General features: G+C 50.5%; 1 protein-coding gene and 1 long non-coding RNA gene across 5 annotated transcripts in view; one reads left to right on the top strand and one right to left on the bottom strand.

The window, feature by feature from the left end:
- Nucleotides 1-2,378, bottom strand: part of LOC123389562 — a 44,891-nt gene extending 42,513 nt beyond the window's left edge. For all 4 annotated transcript variants that reach the window (XR_006604178.1, XR_006604180.1, XR_006604179.1 and 1 more), the window contains exon 1: nt 2,221-2,378. This is a non-coding gene — a long non-coding RNA (uncharacterized LOC123389562). The remainder of the gene's footprint in view (nt 1-2,220) is intronic.
- A 14-nt stretch (nt 2,379-2,392) lies between these two features.
- Nucleotides 2,393-11,682, top strand: FZD4 (frizzled class receptor 4). Its single transcript, XM_004763553.3, has 2 exons — nt 2,393-3,142; nt 5,254-11,682. The coding sequence occupies exons 1-2, from the start codon at nt 2,858-2,860 to the stop codon at nt 6,580-6,582; spliced, it is 1,614 nt and encodes a 537-aa protein (XP_004763610.1). The 5' UTR covers nt 2,393-2,857; the 3' UTR covers nt 6,583-11,682.
- Nucleotides 11,683-12,156: the final 474 nt, after the last annotated feature.

The following is a 12,156-nucleotide window of genomic DNA, read 5'->3' as shown; positions in this document are numbered from 1 at the left end:
TAACTCCCCAGACACCACTTTTCTCAAGCCGCTGTGTGAAATAAATGGACTAATGCACAGAAAGCATGTGACCCAGTATCTGGCACAGAGTAAGTGTTCTATGGAAGTTCTTGGTTGTCAGTCTGGTAATAGCATTGCTTCCTCCAACACTGATGGTGTTTTTTCTGTATGCCAGGCCCTGTGCTGCTCCTTGACCTCGTGGAGTTCATCATTCAATAAACCATGTATGCATACCTTCAGTACACGGCAAGCCTTCCTCCCTGTCCTGCAAACATGTCAGAAGAAGTGCCCATTGCACACTAACTTTGCTTTGCTGAGTAGCTCAGAATACCACAGGCCATCTGCCTCTGAGAAGCCCTGTAACCTCAGCTACTTCCATCCTCACTTTACCCACTATTCTCTCTTGGTGTACTTACCACACTGTGTTACAGTTGTCTGTTTTTTCTTTGCCTCCTCCTGTGAGTTCCTAGAGGGTGGGGATCACCTATTCACTGGATTCATTCATCTCCTCATTTATGCATCTCTGTGGGCCTATGGTCTCCTGCATTACTCAGCACAGTCAAACAAAAGAGGCAACCCTACTGCTGTGTATGTAAACTTCCAGGTGGGAATATTTCTAGGAAAATAACCCTGCCTCCCATCTTTAAGGGTCCTCCTTGGGCCCTAGTTTGCTTGTTCTTCCATTTTCTAACTATTACTTTGGTTCTAGCCTCAGTTTCTCCATCTCTTTAAGGGGCTAATAGAGTTTCCTTCCCTGGGAGGTGATGATGGCTGGAGACAAAGCAGCTTTTATGTGCCTAACACAGTTCTAGGTACAGAGCCAAAAACCAAAACAACTTAATTCCATTCTTGCCCTCAATCAAGTCTAGTCGCCAGTATATGAAAAGTAAAACTAAAAAGCAAAACAGGAGCATCACATGAGTGGAACAGATATCCTTCCAACTTGTATCCAACCTCTGCCATCCGCCAGGCTTGGCTGAAATAGAGGATACAAACATGCATAGAAACCTGGACCCTGTCACCAAGTCCCAGGAAAACCCTGGCAAGTGTTGGCCAAAAAGATCTCAAGAAGAGAGGAGAAAGCTCTTTCTTCAGATTTTCAGACCTGTACTGAAAGAGATGTCTTTGGGACCAGGCTGGAAAGCAGGAGGTCGCCTCAGAACAACAAAAACCAAGTTATTTAGCACTTACTCTGTATGTGCCAGACACTGTGCTAAATGATTTACCAGCATTCTCATTGAACTCTTGGAACAACTGTGTGGGGTAGACGTGAATTTCCTTATTTTACAGATGGCCCATTTGAAGCTCAGAGAGGCACAGTAGCTTTACCACAGTCAAGCAATAAGTAAAGGCTTAGAAATCCACCTGCTGAGGTTTTTACTGGTACGACTGGAAAGGGAAAGGGTGAACTAACACAAACCTCCACCCACGGGGTAGGCAGTGGGGTCGGGGAGGCTGAGAATGAGAGGCGGGAAGAAAATTGGATCAAAACAGCGATCCCATGATCCCCAGACCTCCAGGGCCCTTCGCAGCAGCAGAATAAGTTAGAGATGCAGGCTGCCCTGGAGGGATGCCCGGGAGGCGGGGGGGAAGGGTACCCCCGGCGGTTGTGCGCCTCCTTCGCCTCCCGTGCACAGGTCAAGCCTCTCCCCTCCCGCCCTCTCACCCTCCCAACCTTATTTAGAAACCGTGTCCCCGAGACAGGAAGGGCGGCGGGCCGAGAAGCACGGAGCGTCCCGGTCTCATTTCCTTTCGAATCCCCCTGTGGAATTTCATTTCATACGGTGAGGAAATCGGAGCGCGAGTCCGTCGGCTGGTCGGCTGCTCCGGGGCGCCTCCCCCACTCGCGGCTGGAGACAGGCAGCTCCGGGCGCAGGTCCGGCCGAGTCTGGGGGCGGGGAGACGCGGCCCGGCTCCAACCCAAGCAAGTTAGCAGTGAAAATAGCTGCGAGCTTGCGTTGTACCAGGCACGGGGCTAAGCGCTTTACGCATTCCCTCTAATCCTCCCAAGTCTCTTTACGGGTGAGGGAACGGACGCCGAGAGGTTGAGCAATTTGCTCAAGGTCACACAGCCGGGATTTAAAGCCACAACGTTTATAAATCGAAATCCCGTGTTCTTTGTGCACGTTTCTCTGCCCGATAGGTAGGTAGCCCCGGGCTGAGGTGACAGCCGGAAGAGGGGAAGGGAAGGGAGCCGACTGATCAGGGAGCGTTTCTCACCTGGGAGAGGAGGGGGCAGGCTGGCCCAGCGGGAGCAACTCCGCTCCATCCCCGCCTGGCCCCCGAGCGCCGCGAACCGGGTGGGAGGAAAGTGAGAGCCGGGAAGGCGGGCGGGGCGCCCCGGGAGGGAGGGACGGAGGGACGGGGGAGGGGGGCTGGCGGGCCGGCAGGCGGGCGGGGGCCTGACCCTCCCAGCGGCAGGCGGCCCCGCCCCTCGCTGCCCACGGCGCCCGGCCATTGGAGAGGCGCGCTGTCCGTCCCGCCCCGCCACCGCCCAGCGAACCTCCAGTGCCGCGGAGAGCTGGGGCGGTGAGAACGGCGCGGTGCTGGGTGCTGGCGGTGTTCGCCCAGACGCAGAGCGGACGCGGCCGGCGCCGGCTAGGGGCGAGGGGGCTCTCCGCCTGCAGCCATGACCCTCGCAGTCTGTCCTTCGGCCCCCGCCACGGGCGTCTAATATCCCACACAGTCGCGCGCAGCTGCCGGAGACCCGTCCGCTGCCCCTTCTTCGCCCTTGGCGCCTTATCACACTCCCTTCCCGGGAGCTGGGAGCAACGCGGGCAGCCGGCGCCTCCGTGCAAGCTGGGGGTGTCTGCTGGACCACCTCCCGCCGCCGCCGCTGCCGCCCCCGCCTCTGGCCATGGCCCGGCGGGGCGCAGTGCCGAGCGTCTTGGGGGCGCCCGGGGGCGTCGATCTCAGTCTGAGGCTGCTGCTGCTGTTGCTGCTGCTCCTGGAGCCAGCGCGGGGCTTCGGGGACGAGGAGGAGCGGCGCTGCGACCCCATCCGCATCTCCATGTGCCAGAACCTGGGCTACAACGTGACCAAGATGCCCAACCTGGTGGGGCACGAGCTGCAGACAGACGCGGAGCTGCAGCTGACAACTTTCACGCCGCTCATCCAGTACGGCTGCTCCAGCCAGCTGCAGGTGGGCGCCCCCACCCCCACCCCTAGCGGGACGAGACCCCTTGGGCAGGGACGCCCCAAGCTAACTCCGTGGAGCCCTTGCCAAGCCAAACCCCGTGTCCCCTTCCAAGGCTGAAGGGTAAAACTATCCTGGAAAAGTGATTTCCACCCCCACCCCCACTTTTCTGTCCCTTCTCAGGGACTGGAAGCCAAAACGTTGTGTAAGTCATCTGGCCTGCGAAAGAACCCACTCTTACACCCCGCCCTTCCGTTTTTCTCCCCTGCTCACCCGTGTCTAGCCAAGCCCCTAACCCCAGTGGAGCTGAGGGTTATCTTTGCCAAGGATTCTGGCGGCCGCTGCTCGGTGGGCGAGTCCCCAGCAGGGCAGCCAGCTGCAACTAAGACTTGGAAGGAGAGATAAGGAGCCGGGAACTTCTCCCTCTCAGACCTTCTTTCTCCCTCATATTTTGGGGTGGCTTACTAAATGAAGCCCCCCTGTCGTGTTTTCTGCGGAGCGGCCCCTCCTCGCGTCGTCCCGCATGACTTTACAGGTCATGCAGGAAGGAATGGTTGGGTGGCTTGAGAGCGTTTTGATCCTCAGGGTTGAGGGCAGGTTTAGGATTTGGCGGAGAGAAAACACAGTTTGGGGAAAAGGTGATAGTGTGTGGTCAAGCTCCAGGAAGGTAATTTGCATATTGGAAGGTTTTTTTTTTTTCCAGTCATTAAAAATTTTAAAGCTTCTGTAATGATAGGGAAAATGTTCAACCTACAGTAGGTAAAGAAATAATTTGCATATACAGGGTAATTATAATCTTAAAAAACCACAACCCATTCATTTTTTTTTAAAAAAAGGAACTAAAAGATTTTTTTTTTTTAAACGTTAGCACTGGTTGTGTTTTGGTTGGTGAGGCTCTGAGTGAGTTTTAGAAATTTAGACAAGAGAACTTGGGAAGAAAAACAGAGGGTAGTTGTCCAGGCTGAAAGCTTCAGAAATCCGTGGTTCTGGTTATAGCTTCCAAGAGATAAGAAACAGGCAGGCAGCTTACTTAGTAGGTGTGTGTTTTTACACAGGTCATTTCAAAAAGTTGGACTGTGGTTTCAGAAAGATGGTCGGGATTAGACCTGTTGCTGCTGAAACACTCCCTTTGGAGTGTTCAGAACTTTAGAACTAGGTTATAAAAGCTTCAGAAATGATCCGCTAGCTCTCAGTTTGGAAACAGCACATATCCTGACATCAGTGGCAATTTTGTTGGAGAAACAGCTTTTGCAGGGATATATATTTTTAATTACATGTATCCTGGGGAAGCAGCCAGGCTGTTTTGAAGGACAGGACTGGATCCCTTTACATGCTGGAAAATAGTGACTTGTAACTCTAGACTTCATAGACAACATCTGTAAGGAGCCAAGCCGACTGTTTATCAATGCTGGAGGAATTGAGGACAGCAACTGGACTCTGTCCTGCTGGTACTGCTGTTCCAGAGACCTCACATTTATATTTTCCTATTATGCTTCATTATTATTCATTGAGGAAATCTGGCCAAACAAAGCCCTGGTGACCAGAGACCCCAACCTGCACCCCATCCTTGGGTCCACCAGTGTCTCAATTAGGACATTTTCTGTTTCAGTATGGGACTGATTAACAAAATAAATTTGAAGGGATAAAGTAGAGAAAAGAGAGAATATAAATAGGAGAAAAGCCAGATCTGTAATTTTTTTTACATTTATTTTTATGGTGATAAAGAAGTGAGGACCAAAATTACCCCATCACCGGAATGACTCAGTCATTTGATTAGTCTGTTCAGCTCTTTGAAAGAGGGAGACACAAAGTCAAGTCCTAAGGTTTATTTTCTTAAGCGTTATGCAAAAAAGGGGTGATGTAATTCTTCAGGTCCTTTTTATATATTTATTTATTGACAGTCTCCGGGAAAGGATTGCTAGAACCCAGGAAGCAAAGCGTGCATGCGATGGATTTTTTTAAGCACCCTAGTCTGAGGTCAGAGTAAACAGAGTCCCTATAGCTGGTTTAAAAGTCGATACGTACTTTTGCCTGGAAGCATTCAACTCCGCTTCGTGCAAGCATTTGGTCAGACTTCCAAGTCATTGTTTTCTTTGTTCATTTCATTACTTTTCCAGTTCTTCCTTTGTTCGGTTTACGTGCCAATGTGCACAGAGAAGATCAACATCCCCATCGGCCCGTGTGGCGGCATGTGTCTTTCGGTCAAGAGGCGCTGTGAACCCGTCCTGAAGGAATTTGGCTTTGCCTGGCCCGAGAGCCTGAACTGCAGCAAATTCCCACCCCAGAATGACCACAACCACATGTGCATGGAAGGGCCGGGTGATGAGGAGGTGCCTTTACCTCACAAAACCCCCCTCCAGCCTGGGGAAGAGTGCCACTCCGTAGGCACCAACTCGGATCAGTACATCTGGGTGAAAAGGAGCCTGAACTGTGTTCTCAAGTGTGGCTATGATGCTGGCTTGTACAGCCGCTCGGCCAAGGAGTTCACGGATATCTGGATGGCCGTGTGGGCCAGCCTGTGCTTCATCTCCACCGCATTCACTGTGCTCACCTTCCTGATCGATTCCTCCAGGTTCTCCTACCCTGAGCGCCCCATCATATTTCTCAGTATGTGCTATAATATTTATAGCATTGCTTATATTGTCAGGCTGACCGTAGGCCGGGAAAGGATATCCTGCGATTTTGAAGAGGCAGCAGAACCTGTTCTCATCCAAGAAGGACTTAAGAACACAGGATGTGCAATCATTTTCTTGCTGATGTACTTTTTTGGAATGGCCAGTTCCATCTGGTGGGTTATTCTGACGCTCACTTGGTTTTTGGCCGCGGGACTCAAATGGGGTCACGAGGCCATCGAGATGCACAGCTCTTATTTCCACATTGCTGCCTGGGCCATCCCTGCTGTGAAAACCATTGTCATCTTGATTATGAGACTGGTGGATGCAGACGAACTGACCGGCCTGTGCTACGTCGGGAACCAAAACCTCGATGCCCTCACAGGCTTTGTGGTGGCTCCCCTCTTCACGTATTTGGTGATTGGAACCCTGTTTATCGCTGCTGGTTTAGTGGCCTTGTTCAAAATTCGATCCAATCTGCAAAAGGATGGGACAAAGACAGACAAGTTGGAAAGGCTGATGGTTAAGATCGGGGTCTTCTCCGTCCTGTACACGGTGCCTGCCACATGTGTGATTGCCTGCTATTTCTATGAAATCTCCAACTGGGCGCTCTTCCAGTATTCTGCAGATGACTCCAATATGGCGGTGGAGATGTTGAAGATTTTTATGTCTTTGCTGGTGGGCATCACCTCAGGCATGTGGATTTGGTCTGCCAAGACTCTGCACACCTGGCAGAAGTGTTCTAACAGATTGGTGAATTCTGGGAAGGTAAAGAGAGAAAAGCGAGGGAACGGTTGGGTGAAGCCTGGGAAAGGCAACGAAACTGTGGTATAAGGCTACCCGGGCCCCACGCTTTCCAAATTTTGAAGGTGGGGGGAATGCTAGCATTTGGGTGCAAGTGCGACTAAAAGTTTCCTGCAGTGTATCTCAGTTTGAGCGAACTGGCAACACGTCAGTGACCCCTATAAGCCACCGCCACCTGCCCGTCCCCCGCCCGCCACTCCCCTGCATCATAAAAGGAATGATTTTGCTGCAGACTTTGGAACGATCCAAAATGGAAAAGCCAGTTAGAGGCTTTCGAAGCTGTGAAAAATCAAAACATTGATCACTTTAGCAGGTCGCAGCTTGGAGCGTGGAGGTCCTGTCTTGATTCCAGGAGGGTCCAGGGCGATACTGCTTTTCCCTGCAGAGTGAGATCTGGGCTGTGAGTAGGTAACTCGCAGGGAGAAAGATTAACTTTTTTAACCCTTAAAATCTTAAATACTAACTGGGTCTTTCAGATAGCAAAGCAATCTCTAAACACTGGAGACACTGGGTTCAGACAAGTGTTACAAGAGTTTTATAGTTGGGCTGATCTAACATAAACAATTTCTGTGGTGTGCTGTCTGCTGTTTAGGGCTTTGTGGATTGCTCTCCCAAGAGGTGGTGTCAGAACCTTTCAGTGCCTTTGTCATAAAACAGAATTGTTTGAAAAAAACAAAAGTACTGTACAAACACACATAAGGTATCCAGTGGATTTTTCTTCTGTCTCTTCCTCTTAAATTTCAACATCCCTGTTGTAGGCTGCTGCTGTTTTCTTCGTTTTGCGTTAATGACTCAAAATAGGTATTTTTATAGGATTTTTTCTTTTTCTTTTTTTTTTCTTTTTGCACAGCAGCATGCCTAATGAGGGGGAAAGTAAGGGTGATTCACTTTCTGACAATCATTTAATTCAGAGGAAAATGAGATTTATCAAGTCGACTTACCTTACCGACCCCGGAGACCTGTTGCATTGAGCAATGGGGACTTAATATATTTTACTTTGTGTGATTGCATCTATGCAGACGCCAGTCTGGAAGAGCTAAAATGTTAAGTTTCTTGGCAACTTTGCATTCACACAGATTAGCTGTGTAATTTGTGTGTGTCAATTACAATTAAAAGCACATTCTTGGACCATGACATAATAGTATACTCAACTGACTTTAAAACCATGGTCAGCTTGCATTCTCAGAATGATAGTGCCTTTCTTTTCTTTAGCGTAAGAATGTTATCAGTCTAGTCTATGACCACCATGAAGACTTTTCTGTTCTGTAGAGAGAACTAAGGACAGCTACTCCAACTATTCGGTGCAGAATTGTTTCCTAGTAATTGGCAAAGGCTCCTTACAAGATTTCATTGGAGGCAGTGTGGCCTGGAGTATTTATATGGTGCTTAATGAATCTCCAGGATTCCAGCCAGGAGCTAGGTTGGTTAGTAGGGAATAAAGTGTAGACCATATGAAGTGAACTGCAAACTCTTAACAACACAGGTCTTAATTGCCTTTTGCAGGGGTATCCAGAGCTTTTAAAAGTTATGCTTTATGTTCCTCACAATGGGGTACCCCCCTAGCAGCCTCTCAAAAAGTTGCAATTCTTTTAAAATTGTAACTGGACTCTCTCTTAACCTGCCTTAGGCCTTCTAATCGCCAGATCTCTGGGACAAATGGTTGACAAAGTCACAGGTCCTTGTAGCTCATACCTATTTTGCTTCAGCAACTACTTTGCAATGACTCACTTATTATTTATTCATGCCCCACCCCACCCCCTCTTTCAGAAACAGGTAGGAAAACTCTTTTATCACATTTCTTTGTGGAAAGACATTTCCAGGGACTCAGATTCCCTAATAGGTGGTCAGATTCTGGAAATACATGTGTCCTTTCCCATCCTTTTTGAGCTGTGGTTTGACACTTTTTTTTCTTTGTTTTTTTGGGGCTCCTGAGCCATCTGAGGTAAAGATGCATAGAAGATCTGTTGTGTATTTTGGAAGGGAAAGTCTCAGGGCTCTGAGCACAGATGCTGACTGGGTGTGGAGGGTCCCTGGTGTGTGTGTGTGTGTGTGTGTGTGTGCGTGCCGTGCCCCAGTACCTTGGCTGGACTCTGGGTCAGGGTTCCAGGAGCATGAGAAATGATCCCCAGAAGGGCCCGTTGAACTCCATCTGAGACTGTGTCGCCTCTGGAATACAAATGTGAACTCCCTGTGCTGCTTGCAGACAGTTCCCAGAGCTGCCCAGGGCCGTGGAGCGTTCACCCAGGGGCAGGGCCTGCCCTTACTCACGCTCCGCTCCAGCGTCCTGGGAGTTGCGCCGAGACTCAGGCCCAGGAAGGGGAAGAAGGATGGTGCAGCCGGGGCACTGGCCTCACTTTATGACTGTAGGCCTCTGTCAGGCGCTTGTGTTTCTGATGGCTCAGTGATCGTGTGACCCAGGTGGCACCCGGCAGAGGGCCAGGCACAGAGTAGGTGCTCGATATCTGTGAGAAATGAAATAATAAGAGTAAGAGGGCTTGGGTGAACCGATCCGCCTGAGTTCGAAAACAAACATGTCCCTTCTGCAAATGTCTGGCCTTCTCGGGGGGGAACGTCCATTTGACCGGAAGTGGCCCTCGGTGCAGCCAGGATTAGGAGCCCTAGCTGTGTCACAGGGCTGTGGGCCTTTCCTTTCACATTCCAGACAATGGAGAGTGTTTACAGTTTCAGGAAAAGAGCTTTGTGGCTGCGGTCAGTTACGAGTTACCTTGATGTGACTGCATCACCTCTTCAGCTGGTATCTGTTTAAAAAAAAAAAGTCAATTATTAGCACATTTGTGAGTGCCCACTCTGTGTAAAGCCCCGTTGTTAGGCACCTTTGGGGCCGTGGAGGAGTGCAGGCTTTGTCTTCCCCACTGGCCCGGACTGAGGATGTGCCTGGGTCTGCCGAGTGTTGCTCTTGGTTTTGGGGGAGGAAGACGGCCCTCTGTATCACGGTCTCCCACCCATCAACCACTTCCTGGGTTTTTCTGCCTTTCCTGTCTCTATCATCCCTCCCCACGATTCCCCTGCTCGTCAGCTCCAGGGGTTTTGACAGGATGCCTCAGCCCAGTTTCATGACCAGCTCTGTGGAGATCCCCCAGGAAAACACTGAACATTAGCCGAAAGGATGTGCGCTCCCACACCTCGTGGGGATGGGGGGGCAGGCCGCTCAGGGCTCGGGGTGTTTTGTGTGACGCGTGCAGGGGAATCTGAGGACATCTTGCTAGGGAAAAGGTTAGGGCTGGGTTTTTTTGAAATCTAGAATAAGTAGGGATGATTGTAGCTTCTCCCAAAATGCCCTGGCCTCTGGAGATTTTACTCAACAGGGGCCCAGGGCACCTCTGTCCACCCTCCGCTCTGGCAAGCCCCTCTTTCTCTTCGCAAAGGCCACCCTTCAGGGCCGAGGAGCACAGGGTAGGGTGGAACTGGCTAGAACCATCTGGTTGAGCTACTTGGTTGATTCATATCCTTTTCCTCCCATTTCCTGAACTCTGAGAAGACTTCTGAGCCGCCAATTTGCTCAGGGTCCTGAAACCACAGAAGGCAGTCCCGCTATATCTTTCCCTGAGATGCTCTCTGACTTCCTCTCCGCAGTCACTCCCTCACCTGCACCCTCCAACCCAGGATCAGGACAACTTCTGTGTTGACGTTCTGAATTGTGACTTTACCAGCACCCTGAGCTCTGTCTTCTCTGGTGCCCTCCCACCCGCCAGCCGCCCCCGTCACTGAATTCAGGCCTTACTGTGTTAGCAATGGAGCTGGGACCTGAGGACATGGAGGAGCTCGCCAGCCTCAGCCCTGGAGCACAGACTCGGTTTACCGGGATGTCACCAGGCTGGTGTGGCCTGTGGCTTCTGGGGAGGTAGCCCTAGCAGCAGTCAGTGGGGAGAGCCATAGAGCACGGACTTTGGAAGGAGCCCCCAGGATTGAGCTATGTCCTGATTTTCATTCTGTGATGGGAGGGATTGGAGGGAGTTGCCTTTCTAGCCAGTTACATCCAGTCACTGGACTCGAACGGTTCTGGGTGTCCTTTTATTGTATTTGGGTTGAGTCCTCCTCTGATTTGCCTAATGTTGGGCGAAGGACCCAGGTTATCATTTTCCTCTGGGCCTAGGTCATAGATCTTGGAATCTCCTAGAAGAGCATTTTGCTTCTTCCAAGGATCAGATACCAGAGCCTTAAATAATGGATTTTGTTTCCCTGTGGCCTGCTCAGAGCTCTCTGTTGCTGCATCTTGCCACGCGCATGTGCGGTCATGGCCCGCTGACTCTCCCCGAGAGGGAAGTGAACCCTGACCCTCTCCAACAGGCCTCTTCCCCTCCGGTGGCCCATTTGCCCTGTAGCAGCCTGTTCCTGTTTCTGATTTATCTTACTTCCCTTCTTCTTCTCTGCACCGGCGAATTCCCCGTATTTGCCCAGGCAGTTGGGAGAGGGCCATGTCCTCTAGGCTTTGGTGGCTCCTTGATCTCCTGCCATATTCAGTATCTGACCACTGTCCTCTCAGAAGAGCTTCTGAGAAGAGGGACGGGAGCAACTCTGCTCCCCGAAGACTGGTCTATCTTCTCCCCGAAGATGTGCTCCTCTCCACGTCCTGCTCATGGGCTTGGGCTCCAACCTGGTTGTGTGCTTTGGGAGGGGGAGGCCACTCTCTTGCTGTCTTCCCCGCTGGGGCATCTAGGTGGTTCTGAATTTTTTCCTACCTCACAGGGATGTTGTGAGACTTGCAAAGGTCTGAGGATGAAAGGCCCCTTGAGTGCTTTGCAGGAAAGGTGGAGTCAGTGTCAAGCGTGATTTGTGAAGAGACGAACTGGGACTCACCATCCTTGTGCAGCAGGCAGGCCATGCATGCCCTGTGGCCTGTCCTTGGATCCCGTGCCACCCTGCAACTCCAGCCACCTTGAGGCCAACCCGGGGGGCTTCCAGATGTTCGACATAGAGGTACCAGGCACCTGCTACACTTGCCCTCGTGAACTGCTGAATGTCAAAGGAAATGGACCCTGCTTTTAAGGATGTACAAACGTGTGTCTGCATTGATGTCTGTACTGTAAATTTCTAATTTATCACTGTACAAAAAAAAAAACTTTGCTATTTAATTTTTGTATTAAAGGAAAATAAAGTTTTGTTTATTAAGTGGTCTGAGATGTGGCGTGTTCCTCGAGGTGCAGCAGAGCTCCCAGGAGGCACACCTTCCCAGCAGCATGAACGAGAAATTTGGGTCTGTAGGGAAGATTGAGAGGCTCTTTCTGAGAGCCTCTTTGTTTCTTTTTTTGCTGGTGCTATTTTTCCCCTCTGGGATTTCTCCTGGGTCAGTAAACCCCCAAGGTCCAAGGTCAACAGAATTTATTGCTCTCGTGGTCATCAGTATCACTGAAATCGTCACATGATGCTTTGGAGGAAACCGTAGTTCCCAAGCCGTGACACCTCTTTCTGGTGTCTCCACTAGGCGTGGCTATTTTTAGTATACTTTCCAAGCTCCTCTGACTTAATCTGGTGGCTTAAAAGTTTTTTTTCAGGGGTCTTTAAAAAGGGCAGGAGGGATTCTTTTTTTTTTTTTTTTTAAACATTTTCATTAAGATTGTTTTCTTCCTGATTCCCCAACAGTCA

The sequence above is a fragment of the Mustela putorius genome, unplaced genomic scaffold (genome assembly GCF_011764305.1).
Source record: "Mustela putorius furo isolate JIRA1106 unplaced genomic scaffold, ASM1176430v1.1 tig00003987_pilon_pilon_pilon, whole genome shotgun sequence".
Lineage (NCBI taxonomy): Eukaryota > Metazoa > Chordata > Mammalia > Carnivora > Mustelidae > Mustela > Mustela putorius.
Note: the sequence above shows the minus strand (reverse complement) of the source record. Positions and strands in the feature narration are given on the sequence as shown.

Bases quoted from the DNA above. Each gene is read 5' to 3' on its own strand.
- FZD4 (XM_004763553.3), top strand. From the start codon at position 2,858: ATGGCCCGGCGGGGCGCAGTGCCGAGCGTCTTGGGGGCGCCCGGGGGC. The intron at 3,143-5,253 runs GTGGGCGCCCCC...TTACTTTTCCAG, and splicing joins GCTGCTCCAGCCAGCTGCAG to TTCTTCCTTTGTTCGGTTTA.